General features: G+C 35.8%; 1 protein-coding gene across 1 annotated transcript; it reads right to left on the reverse strand.

Annotated features, from left to right (window-relative positions):
- Positions 1–3,804: 3,804 nt before the first annotated feature.
- LOC129216744 (uncharacterized) lies at positions 3,805–6,972 on the reverse strand. The gene is made up of 2 exons (XM_054850961.1): positions 6,267–6,972; positions 3,805–4,688 (listed from the first exon to the last, which is right to left on the reverse strand). The coding sequence occupies exons 1-2, from the start codon at positions 6,970–6,972 to the stop codon at positions 3,805–3,807; spliced, it is 1,590 nt and encodes a 529-aa protein (XP_054706936.1).
- Between the last annotated feature and the right edge of the window lie 6,927 nt (positions 6,973–13,899).

The raw sequence follows: 13,899 nt of genomic DNA on the forward strand, positions 1-13,899 counted from the left end.
GAAACTTTCAATCTGCAATTAAAGCAATAATCTATTTAACAAACACAACATCACGTAGTATATCGAGTTTAGTTGTTAGCAGACCTGAAGGAAAATATTTATATTTTAACCCATTCTGAACTTGTTTCGTGTGTATGACTTTCAGCAAAACGCTCGAAATGACGCAGTGTTTAGCACGTTTTAATATTACATAGGTACTAATATTTCAACAAATATATGCATCCTATTTCAGTCTCAATTAGGGCGCATAAAGTACTTAAGTGTTCAGTATCAAAATGAATGTATTATATTATGAAATCAGGTCGTCATGAGGAACAAAATTATTCTGCTGCAAAATCGACTAAATTGTGAAGTGCAATCCATAAATTTAATGTCACATTAAATGTTTTAAATTACCAGTGTATAACTAAATGATCCTCTTTTTCTCAAATCAGACGCAATTCTAAATCTTTTACCAACAAAAGTTTAACAATTGCAGAACTATTGCATCCACAAATGAAAAATAAAATTGGACGCTCTGAAAAATCTTTATACTAACCCAGCATATTTTTCTTTGCCCAAGGAAAACTATATAATAACCTCAGAACACTATATCTCAAGACAGAACAATGGAATAACACCAATATCTTAAGTGGATTGTAGTACAAGGAATCGCTGAAGATTACATCAATAACTTAGGAAGATGGCAGTACCAGACAGCACAACAATGTCCCGAGCGAAATCCCGGCGAAATAAATTCTACTTTCTCCAACGTTTTGTTCCCTAAGAGTTCCGAAATGGGAAAGAAACAAAAGAATGTAACGAATAGCCTTTGCAATTTCTTTTTAAATTTGCCTTTGCTAAGGATAAAAGGAATGATTTATTGAAGAGGTATCCAGAGAAAGATAAAACAAACGTCCATCTTTTTTTTCTTTTTTGGCATAGGTAATGTTCTAATAAATGATCTTTATCATTAATTATAGTGTATTTAATTTCAAGAACAATCTATAAATCTTCACTACGTATCAACGGATCAGAAGTTTTCACATATATCTTTATTGTAGCCAGTTGACAACTTTTTTCCAGCCAATTGGAAACTTAATTGCAGCCAGTTGAAAAAATTTTTGTTGACAGTTGGCAACTTTATTGCAGCCAGTTGGCAACTTCATAGTTGCCAGTTGATAGCTTTATAGTAAACAGTTGATAACATTATAATAAACAGTTGATAACATTATAATAAACAGTTGATAACTTTATAGTAGCCAGTTGATAACTTTATTGCAGCCAGATGATAACTTTATTGTAGCCAGTTGGCTAATTCATTGTAGCAAGTTGGCAAATTGATTGTAGGCAGTTGGGCACTTTATTGTAGCAACTTTATCGTAGCCAGTTGGCAACTTTATTGTAGCCAGTTGGCAACTTTATTGTAGCCAGTTGGCAACTTTATTGTAGCCAGTTGACAACTTTAATTTGACCTGTTGAAAACATTATTGTTGCCAATCGTCAACTTTATAGCAGCCAGTTCGCAACTTTATTGTAGCCAGATGGAGACATTATTGTAGCCAGATGGAGACTTTATTGTAGCCAGTTGGAAACTTTATTGTAGCGTGTTGACATTTTTACTGTTCCCAGTTGACAACTTTACTGTACCCAGTTGACAACTTTACTGCACCCAGTTGACAACTTTACTGCACCCAGTTGACAACTTTACTGCACCCAGTTGACAACTTTACTGCACCCAGTTGACAACTTTACTGCACCCAGTTGACAACTTTACTGTACCCAATTGACAACTTTATTGTACCCAGTTGACAACTTTATTGTACCCAGTTGACAACTTTATTGCACCCAGTTGAAGGATAACTGAAAAACGAACTCTGTAAAATTAGCAAGGAAATGTTCACTAGTAGAATACATGGACATCACAAGACACTTGATCTGATTAAGTGTATTCTGGTAAAAAAAATACCGAAATGTGGGAATAACCCTCTAGTGAAATACGTTACCTCTTTAAAGTGTTAAAATATGTGCGCGTTGGTATGTCTGTTTATCCAGACATATTTTTTGGTCAGTCTGTTTCTTGTATATGTACCATCCTAATTTGAATATTTCTGGGAAGTCATTTCGCTAGTTATCATGTCTTGAAAGTTTTAAGTGTTACACGTGCCTCTTATTGATCCCTTCTTATTCCATCTGCATGTACATCTAATAGACTGCCGCTTGCAACTTACACGGGCTGAAAGAGCTATCGCCAAATGCTAACAGCATGTAAGGTGGTGGTCCAGCAGGAGCGAGAGCAGCAAGGTTGCAGAATTTGTCACTATAGCTAACTAAATTTTGCCCATACATATTTAAATTTATCAATGTCAACCCAGATTTTTTAAAAAATGCATTTTTAGAGCATCAATTAGTTAGTTTTTTTTTTTTTTTTCTTTTTTTGACATCTTTAGACTGTTGGAAGTGTTTCTTGCAAATTGTACGTGATACAAGTAGCATTCAGATAGACCAAGCATGGGGAAACATAGCAGTGGGGCAGGAGTTTCCACAAGTGGATGATACGTTGTAAATATGCTGTCTCAGACGCCGTTTGCTGTATAAGATGTGGCGAACGGCATTCACAACTTTTGACCTTTTTTTTGTACAATGGTTTTCAACAATTGAGGGCGATATTTAACTTCCAAACACAAACCCCCACATTTCAATCATCGAAATCAATTAATTAACTTCTTTCTTTTTAGGTCACTAGGGGGCTCTGCTCCCTGCTCGTTAACGCTCACCAACCCCCGAAGATTACTTCGCAATCTTATTTGATTCGCAAAGAATTAAATCGTCAATTATAAAGAAACAGATTAATAAAAATAATAAAAAAAATTTTAAAAACATGCTTTTCTTTTTTTCATTCAAAAAAATGAACTAAAAAGTGGAAAATAATGAAAATTAAAAATTTAACATCATACACATGGAAAAGCAATTATTACCAGATGAATTAAATTTAAAGAAATAAATTGGTATGCATTAATTTATTATATTAGACTTAAGAAAATTAGAATAGAATTATAAAAAAATCACATTAAAAATTAAAACATAAACATTGAATTGAAGATTAAATCATTAAGATGGATCAAGATTCATATAAAACTATAATAAAAAAATTAAGAGTGTTATAAATACACACACCAGCATTATAATAAATTACTAAATTAATTTTTATTATATTATGGCTCCGAAGTATCATAAGTGTAAATTTTTTACTAATTTTTAATGTCTGATTTTAAAAAAATGTTTCCACTTGTAAAGAGAACCTTATTGCAAGGTACAGTGGTTATTGACACGTAAGTTTAGTAATATGAACAATAAATAGTAGTCGATTGAAAATTGAATTTTAATGTTCGCATATACTTATTAATTATCCTTATAAGATAATCAAAAATATTTTCGATAACTTTATGATAAGGCGCCCACGCTTTTCTTTTGAGTCAGAAATTTAAATGATAATTTCAATGTATCGTAATACAATAGGTCTGATGTTAACTTATGTGTTATATAGGATAAATTTTTTGTGATAATAGAAAATTATTTTCCACTTTTTAGTTCATTTTTTTGAATGAAAAAAAGAAAAGCATGTTTTTAAAAATTTTTTTATTATTTTTATTTTCTACTTTTTAGTTTTAATTACAAAATACCAATATTTCTAGTATATCACATCACTAGACACATGCAAAATGCTACTTTTTCCACACCACTTGAGAGGTAAATAGTCAGAAACGTTTTTTTTTTTTTTTTTTAATTGTGGTTTGCCCAGTAGGTCTAGTCCACATTGAAAATTCAAGCATTTTTGACAGTACTATTTCGTATTCTTTCATCATTTTCACTGTACCTCCGCATTCTCTCCATTTCCACAAGAGCATCATTATTGCAAGGCTTCTTGCCAGTTAATTTTGTGCAGTCGAGCTCTTCAATCCGGAGTCCAGCAAGAGATCTTACTCTGCTCAAGCTTACGTACGCTTGTCCTTCAGCAAATAGTTTATTTCCAAGATAGACAACTGCATAGTCCACAGTACTTCCCTGCATTTTATGTACAGTTGAAGCCCACGACAAAATCAACGGCAACATTCGCCTTTCAGCAGTTCCATAACTGTATAAAGCTGGAAATTGAATGGATTTCGGCTCGATTTTGTGTATGCCGTCTTTACCGAAATTGATGAGAACAGATGGTATGTCCTCGGCATACACTTGAGCTCTGCGAAAATATGGCCAAACAATCTCTTTTACAAATCCTATAGCTCCATTAAAAAGACCTTTGGTGACGTCAATATTGGCTCTTAACATAACCTTAGTTCCTACGAAAATTTCTAATTCTCGCGGTAAACCTCCGGTCTTGTTAATGTCTTTTGAAATGATGCTATCGATACTTGTATTTTCGTTGAGTTTTTTTGTTGCATCGATTAGTTGATCTTGGGCACGAATTTTGTAGATACTAGTATTTTTGCTCCTGAAATACTGGAGAACTCGATTGTTATGTTCATCTACCTGCTTGTTAGTTGGGTAGATTCTTAAGGCTCTTTCAATGGAAAACTCTCCATCCATATCAGAACTTTCTCTCTCAAGTAAAACAGCCATATGCTGTGCCGAGAGTTCACCAATTCTAAGAGCATTTAAGAGGTCAACGAACAACATGTCTCCTTGCTGTCTCATATTGTCCACCAATTCTACCAAAGAAAAAAGTTTCCATAAGTCAGTAGCAGGAATCATGTGCTCGGGCTGTTGGAATATTTGTCTTCCTCTCACAGGTGGAAGCTGCATTAGATCACCAAATACTAGAATGTTAAGGCCTCCAAAAAAAATTGTCAGTGTTCTTTAATTGCCTCAAACGCGAGTCAATCATGCATAGCATCTCGTACGGTACCATGGATATTTCATCAATGAAGAAGAATTCAATGTCTGTCCAAAGTCGACGCATAGTTTGGAGAAATATTCCAGTTAGTAAAGGCATTTCCACAATACGACCATCTTTTTGAACTGGTAATTTCAACGAGTTGTGTAATGTGGATCCTCCAACCAATCGTGCAGCTACACCTGTTAAAGCACATACTTTGACTACTGGCTTGGCGTAACATCGGTTGACTTGATTTTTCAGTAGATTGAAAATAAATGTTTTTCCAGTGCCAGCTTGGCCAGTGATGAAAAGTCTTTCTCGGTGTTGGCTGCCACCCAATTGGTCTTGAATACTTGATGTAATGTACTTGAATATGTCTTTTTGACGCAAGTTCATTGCTTGGACTGCATTTTGAAATTGAATGTCGTCCATTATTTGTTGTTCCAAAACTTCTTCGTCAACGTCTTCCTGCAATTCAAGCGGTTCTGCATCGAGTATTTCGAATGCGTGAGCTTGGTTAAAAGCATTCTCCAGTTGTCTATCTCGTTCTCGATATTCTTCCATTTGCTCGCTGTTTCTTTTTATTAAAGCCTCTTCTCGAGCAAGAAAGGCTTCTTTTGAAGAATTAAATCCTTCAAGTAGTTCTTGCTCCGAGCGGTAGGGCATGTATTGCAGAAGAAGACTATAGTAAAAATTCTCCGGATCAGTGGAGGCAACGAAGTATGGAACTCTTACAACAGCAGTTACATTTCTTATTTCTATTTTACAATTGTCCATCAAAGTAATCAATTCTTTTTTTTTCTCTTATGGGGAACATTATCATTATAAACGTCAATGTCAATACTCTCCTCAACAAATTCTTTGCTTTGTGGTTTCGCGTAATATGGTTTAAATTTCATGGCGAATTCCATCAAGGTCATGTTCGCAAAGTTGAAATTTTGATGCTCCAGAGGTCTTTTTTCGTATCTATCAAAGATGTTTGCGCACAGTCCGGTGTTATCTCCCGCTTCGTTGAATTTTAATACTTTGTATCTTTGCTCGGGTTTTCTGGTGTTGAGGAAAACACATTGTCTTGAACTGTCTCGTAAATTTAAATGGCAGAGTCTAAAAACACACTCGCATGCCGAAACTTGTCGCTCACTCATTAGACGCATACATATTTTGAAAAGTTTGCGAGAAATATTTGTCTCATCTCGGCGGATTTGTTGAATCGCCTGTGCAATGCTGGAATTTAACTGTGTGGGTTCGGACTTGGATATGTACTTAGCGACGTAATATGCTATAGATTCATTGGAGCCACATGGTTGAATATCCATGTTGCCCTTCCATATCAAAAGAAGTGACTTATTATAGTTATTCACATAACTCTCTTTGGGTCGGCGTTTCAAGAGGCAAATTCTTCCACCGTTACGAATGAACTCATCTGATGTATGAGCGATGATGCGTGTTTCAGTGCAAACTTTTCTGGGAAAGTTGAATCGGCAGGTATCAGAGTTATTTTTCTCACACGTATGCGTATGATGATGTATTTGGCACTTTTTGACGATCTCATAAAGTTCATCGTCAACGGGGGGTAACTCACAGGTCAGAACTTCGTCAAGTTTTAGGATTCCTTCAGGTGTTTCGAACGAAGGATGATTTTCAATCCAAATAATCATGTGCAGATGGGGACTGCCACGATTTTGGAACTCAACGCGCCACCAGAAGTCATTTACTTTGCCACCCAAGATTTTATTGTTGCGGAGGATTAACTTCATGAGAGCATTTACTCTGACCATAAAATGACGACTAACAATCACTGGATATTGTTCTATAAGGCGCTGTGTCGATATAATGTCCAAGTCATTTGGATCTTCGTCGGAGCGATCGTCGACAATCAACAACGCCTTTTTCATGTCAGTCCAATGCAAATCATTACAGCTGAAGGTGACAAAGTAAGTTGGTGGCCCCAGACATTTAATCTGGGCTACGAGTTCATTTAAAGCCCCTCTCCAATAGGCTGCAGAACCTCTCAAATTTCTTAAATACAAATGAACGTCTTCGATCATGCCATCTTGTCCATGAATTTTTTTAGTACAAGCAGATATGGTAGATTTAACTCGTTCATATTCGAACATCGATAAAGCATAAAAGAGATAATCATTGCGTTGAAATCGTAAATCATTGCCTAGAATTCGGCTTTGAAAGTAATCTAATGCAGTGATACTGACTGCTCTTGATGTTTTAAAGCCATTTATGCCATACGGAAACAAGAAAAACCAAGCTAACTCTTCAGCTTTCAGCTCATGTCCGATATTAACAATGTTATCACGAGTCTTTCTTCTGATTTCATTGATATTTTCGTTCAACTCGAGTTCATCTTCAACATCTGGTTGAGCACAGTCTATCGGTGCCATTACAGATGTTTGAAGCACCAGTGGACAGGAAGGTACTTGAGTTTGAGGTTGAATGGAGTTGTGCAATTGTGGATGATTTGCTTCTTCAGCCAAAATATTTTGATTTTCTACTGATTCATCAAAAATTACTTTGATATAGTCAATTGTAAATTGCACGTTACGAGATCCAGTCGCTCTTTTGCAAATACGTACAAGTTCTTGTAGTGTACGTGACTGAATCACACATGCTCTTCCTGATTCATCTCTGGCACTTGCACCTTTTGGTCCACATGAATGCGAATCTGTAAAGTAGTACATATTGTTGTAGTACATGACACCATACGACTTTCCCGATGAAATTAAAATACCCGCTGTATAATTTTGGAATAGTTCTGACAGTGCTTCATGTAAAGTATAACCAATATTCCCTTCGTTCGCTGCATCATTGAGAACTCCATACAAACGTGGCTCATCGTTGTATTCCAATGTAAAATTTCTGCCAAAAATGGTTACACCGTGTTTGATGACATTAAAATTTTTAACCAATAAAAAACCATTTACTATTTCGAATGCTTCTTCGTGTCCTTGTTCAGTAAGAATGTGAACTGTTTTGTACAAGTTGTCGCCTTCAATCATGTTCATATCTAAAATATTTTTTGTCCACAAATGAGGGGAGATTATAGAGGCCTTTGTGATGTTGGCCAAAACCATAGCACAGCACTGAATTCCTGGAAAATTTTTGAATATTATTTCATTAGCTTGATTCCATGATGCTCTTAAAATTGAAGAATTATCGTTCAACTGAACATATGCTGTAGGTTGTTCATTCTCGACGTGGACAGCTTCTATGACTTCATCTGCCACTCTAACTAACGCGCTATTATCAAGTTCGACGTTATAATCAATTTCAACGTCACAGTATAATGGGTTATTTCAGATAAGCCATTGCAGAGCAGCGTAAACTCGATTGCGAGAAATTGAAAACTCCCGTGTGATGTCTAAGTTTTCAAGCCTCTCGGTTATTACGATGATTCCTGCATCATCTGGAGATCTGGGAAGCATACGTGGCAATTTCTCACTAATTTCAAAGATGTCTTGTGCAAAAAGAATAGCTTGATCTTTGAAACCATACTGGCCGTATAAATCGCTGAATTTAATGATCTTGACGAATGGTATTATACGAGACAGTAGTCGTTGCTCAGATTGCGTGAGCTCTTGCAAAACATTCGGCACTTCTCCGGGATAAAGATTATTCCAGTAAGCCTTTGGTGGTGAGGTCGTTTTACGACTTATAATATGGTTCTTGCAACGATGACACAGCACTAACTGGTCTTTTTCGATCAATTCATCGGGAAGAAATTCAGGTTTTGGAGATGGTAATTTAAACTTTAGAACCTGGTTTGGATAGCACCTTTTAGAACAAATTTGACATACATTGTCACAAAATGAGTTTATCTCTTTTTCAAAAGTAGTAATATCGGCATTAATATGTTGACGGTATTGTTGTTGTTTGGTTAAACGTATTGTATGTTCTTCAAGACTTTCGTTGTAACGATGTTGGCAAATTCGAAAGCGTTCATTCGCCAAGCGAAGTGTACGTTCTTTAAGCGTTTCACTTTCTCGTTCTACAATACGAAGTTGAGAAACATGCTGACGGATATATGCTAAACGAGCATCATTTTCTAGAACTTTGATCATTTGACGCTGAGAACTTCGCTGCTGTTGAATTGCCAAGCGAGCTTCGTGTTGTTCTTTAGATTCTTCAGCTCGACGTTCAGAACTCCGCTGCTGTTCAATCGCTAAGCGAGCTTCATGTTGTTCTTCAGATTCTTCAGCTCGACGTTTAGAACTCCGTTGCCGTTGAATCGCCAAGCGAGCTTCGTGTTGTTCTTTAGATTCTTCTGATCGACATTTGGAACTCCGTTGCTGTTGAATCGCCAAGCGAGCTTCGTGTTGTTCTTTAGATTCTTCAGCTCGACGTTCAGAACTCCGCTGCTGTTCAATCGCTAAGCGAGCTTCATGTTGTTCTTCAGATTCTTCAGCTCGACGTTTAGAACTCCGTTGCCGTTGAATCGCCAAGCGAGCTTCGTGTTGTTCTTTAGATTCTTCAGCTCGACATTTAGAACTCCGTTGCTGTTGAATCGTCAGGCGAGCTTCGTGTTGTTCTTTAGATTCTTCAGCTCGACATTTAGAACTCCGCTGCTGTTCAATCGCTAAGCGAGTGTTATGTTGCTCTTCAGATTCTTCAGCTCGACGTTTAGAACTCCGCTGCTGCTCAATCGCTAAGCGAGTTTCATGTTGTTCTTCAGATTCTTCAGCTCGACGTTTAGAACTCCGCTGCTGCTCAATCGCTAAGCGAGTTTCATGTTGTTCTTCAGATTCTTCAGCTCGACGTTTAGAACTCCGCTGCTGCTCAATCGCTAAGCGAGTTTCATGTTGTTCTTCAGATTCTTCAGCTCGACGTTTAGAACTCCGCTGCTGCTCAATCGCCAAGCGAGCTTTACGTTTCTGTTTGGATTCATTTGCTCGACGTTCAGAATTTCTTTGCCGATCTCTTTCTTGGCGAGCTTTACGTTTCTGTTTGGATTCATTTGCTCGACGTTCAGAATTTCTTTGCCGATCTCTTTCTTGGCGAGCTTTACGTTCTTCAGAAATCTCGATTGAGCGAGATTGTGAATTTTTCAACCTATTTGCTGCTAAGCGAACTTTACGTTCTGAAGGGGTTTCGTTTAAACGACGTTGTGAAGAACGTTCCCTTTCTGTCACTAATTTTCTTCGTTTGGATTGAACATCTTCGTTAAGCTTCTTAGCTGCATATTTGTCACGAGCCTTTTCCAACCTTCCTTTGCGCTGCGTTGCTGTTTCTTTTTTCATTGTTAGTCACTTCTTTTTGGTGGTTTAGAGTGTCTGTAAGAAATGTTTTTAAATTTTAGTTATATATTTCGTTTTTTTTTTTATATTTTTTTTAGCCCCCGAATGTACCGGTCCGTCATCATCGACCTAGATGTCCAAGTCCATACAAGGTTGCATCATGCATCAAGTTTAAAAATTAATAGCACCCTGGGACATCTGGAAGTTGGTTTAATCAAAGTTGCAAGATTTGAAAAAATCCGGTCATATAGACAAACAATTTCGTTCAGTATATACATGCATGTAAACATGTTTCCAGCACTCCATACTGAATTAAAAAGCGAAATTATAAAGTTACGTACAACGAGTGAAGTTAAAGAAAATCATGTAATAATAATAACAGCAAAAAAGTGTAGCAAGCTTGACTTTTCAATTGATTTTGAAAAAAAAAAAGAACACAAGAAACAAGTAGAGATTGCTGTAAAGTACTTAGTGGGGTTAACGACAACTTAAAGATATTTCAAGTTCACACTACCAAGAATAGAAACAAACTTACTTAAACTGAAACTCAATTCATCAAAGATAAGGCAAAGCAGGGGTTATTTTCAATGGTCCGTCGTTTGAAAGGATTAGTAGCTCGACGTATAGCTTGCTCAATCACAAAGCGAGCTTTATGTTTTTGATCGGATTCATTTGCTTCACGTTGAGAATTACTTTGACGATCTGATTCTTGGCGAGCTTTGCGTTCTTCAGAAATCTCGATTGAGCGAGATTGTGAATTTTTCAACCTGTTTGCTGCTAAGCAAAGTCACTTTTTTTGGCGGTTTAGAGTGTCTGTAAGAAGACTTTTTAATTTTAGTTACATATTATGTTTTTTTTTTTTTTTGACCCTCGAATATACCTGCCCGTCATCATCGAATTGGATGTCCAGGTCCAAAAATCATGATGGAACCTTGTATTGTCATCTACGATGAATGTTTTTTTAAAAAAATTATCACCCTAAGATATCTGAAAGTTGGTTTAAAAAAAGTTGCAAGATAGGAAAAAATCTGGTCAAACAAACAAACAGACAAACAATTTTTTTTCAGCATATACATGCATGTAAACATGTTTCCAGTACTCCAAACTGAAGGAAAAAGCGAAATTAAAAATTTACGTACTACGAGTGAAGTTAAAGAAGAGCATGTAACCCGCGAGTATACCGGTCCGTCATCATCGACCTGGTTATCCGGGTCCAAAACTCATGATGGAACCTTGTATTGTCATCCATGACGAGTGTTTTTTAAAAAAAAATAGTACCCTAGGACATCTGGAAGTTGGTTTAATCAAAGTTGCAAGATTTGAAAAAATCCGGTCATACAGACAGACAAACAAACAAGCAAACAAACAAACAAGCAAACAAACAAACAAACAAACAAACAATTTTTTTTCAGTATATACATGCATGTAAACATGTTTCCAGCACTCCAAACTTTAGGAAAAAGCGAAAATAAAAAGTTACGTACAACGAGTGAAGTTAAAGAAAAGCATGTAAAAATGCATTATACCTTTGGATCAAAAAGCACCCCTTACCCGAGTTTCAAAATAGCTTGTACCAACTTGCAGAGCTGTACGGGCTAAGGGACTCCTGAGCATTGCAATACTGCAGTTTTGTACGTTTAGAAAAGTCGCTTTCATATTCGAGGTCTCTAGTAATATATTTTGCTCTTTAGCTCTAGAGTTTAATTGAGTTGAGCCTAAGATTTTCCGTTAAAATCGAAACCCTGAAAGTTTGTGAATAAGGAAAGAAGAAACATGCGAATCGAAAAGACGTAACATTATGGCAACGCCAAATAAAACATTAATAATTTAATGCATTAACAAATTGCATAGAATGCCGAAAATTCTACCCTTTTCAATGATATATAATATTAATATGTGCAAGTAATTTTTTACCCCATTAATAGGCAATTTGCAAGAAGTTTGAGTTTAAAAAAATAATTACAAAAAAACTACTTCGAATTTTAAAAAAAAATAAAACCCCAGGTGAAAACCCTCGAGGCTCGAAGTAATTTTGTACAAAATCTCAAGGCTGTAGGTGCTATGGGGTATCCTGGACGCAGGTCCACCTCCGACATTTCGGACAGACATTTCCAGAATTTCTTTGAAATGTTACTTTTATTTATTACTAACAAAAATACCCGGGGTTGCCCGTGTTAGTAAAAAATATAAGAACCATAGACTAATAATAAGAATAGACCGAGCTATGGCAACCCTTTTGCTGCTCATAAACCAAACCATGTGACTTATGGATATCCTAGCAACAGCGGGCGTTGATCGTAACAGACGATCAACGCCCGCGAGAAATAAAATAAATAGAATTGATGGAACACCGAAGAATGATCTTTTATGGAGTCCGATTTGTAAATTTGTTATTCTAAGTTGTAAATATTTTGTTAATATAGTGAGTTTTTCGTTTAGATAGTATTGTGCATTTTCTTTATTCAACTTCAATAACTCTCTAAGCAATTGAAGATGCTAGCGCCCAAAAAGAATCGGCAAACGGTAAGAATTTTACCTACAATTTCAATTTAAGATACCGATTAGTACATTTTTGCGTTAACGCAAAACGTTTACGCCAACGCTGACGTGTAGTTCCGAATGAAATAAAAGTTACTGAAAACTGTGATCAAAAACTAATTACTAATGTCAAAATAATGCATAACTGAAAGAAAAACAGTTCAATCTCCGCACCTGGAGAAAAAACTTATAATAAAAGCATATTAAGTCTTAAAATACATGTCGAGTGCCGAACTATAGATAATCCTGCCATCTAGCAACCATGCCGCCAAAGTTTTCGCCAAACCTTCCACTAGTCACATGATGTATCCATGAACCAATTTTTTCATCAGCAAGTCTGGGAAAGCTCGATCTACTCTTATTATTAGTCTATGATAAGAACCAATCGCTACTTTCCTTCGTTTTCTGTTTTAACGGAAAATCTCAAAACACACCGCTTTGACGTGATTAAAAATCGAGCCTCTTCTTTACCCATAAAAGTAAAATAGCAATAAGTATACAGAACGAACGAGCATTAATTTTGAAACGAAAGCACGAATTCAAGCATATAAAAATTTGAAGATTTTCCAATATATGAACTAACAAAAACGAAGATCACTAAAAAAATTGTGCGCTTTATTTAATTAAATAGTACGCACAAACAAAAAGAAAAATAAAAGCTGTCTAATATGTTTTCCTAAGTGTGCAAAAAGTAGAGTTTCCAAATGTTTAAATGACTTTAAACTCACGTTTGCTCCGGAGAAGCCTTGATTCAAAACTTTCAATATGAATAATACTACTAATATTGATGTTGTCAGGCAACGAATTTTTGTAAAAATGGGATTTTTTATTGAATCATTTAATGGGGAAACTACATTAAATTTACTGTTTTGAATCATAACTTTTTGAAACTACAGTTTTTGGATATAAATTATAGCCTACGTTACTTTCTGATAATGTAGCTATTTGTGGTGAAAAAACGATGAAAATCTGTCCAGTAGCTTTGAAGTTTACCCCGGACATTCCTACATACAGAAATAGCTATTTATGTCTATAGAGGAGGATAAAAATCCTTATAAAGCAATAAATTTCATGCTTGCTCCAGAGAAGTCTTGATTCAAAATTTTCATTATGATTACTTTTGATATTGCTGTTGTTAGGCAACGAATTTCTGTAACAATGGTTTTTATATTTGATCATTTAATGAGGAAATTACACAAAATTTACTGTTTTTTAAACAAAGTTTTTTAGGAATAAATTATAGCCCAATTTACTTCCTGA

This window comes from Uloborus diversus, chromosome 2, assembly GCF_026930045.1.
Source record: "Uloborus diversus isolate 005 chromosome 2, Udiv.v.3.1, whole genome shotgun sequence".
Lineage (NCBI taxonomy): Eukaryota > Metazoa > Arthropoda > Arachnida > Araneae > Uloboridae > Uloborus > Uloborus diversus.

Coding starts and splice junctions, on each gene's coding strand:
- LOC129216744 (XM_054850961.1), bottom strand. CDS start 6,972: ATGTTCGAATATGAACGAGTTAAATCTACCATATCTGCTTGTACTAAA. Junction 4,689..6,266: donor TACATCAGATGAGTTCATTC/GTAACGGTGGAA, acceptor TTTCTTTGGTAG/AATTGGTGGACAATATGAGA.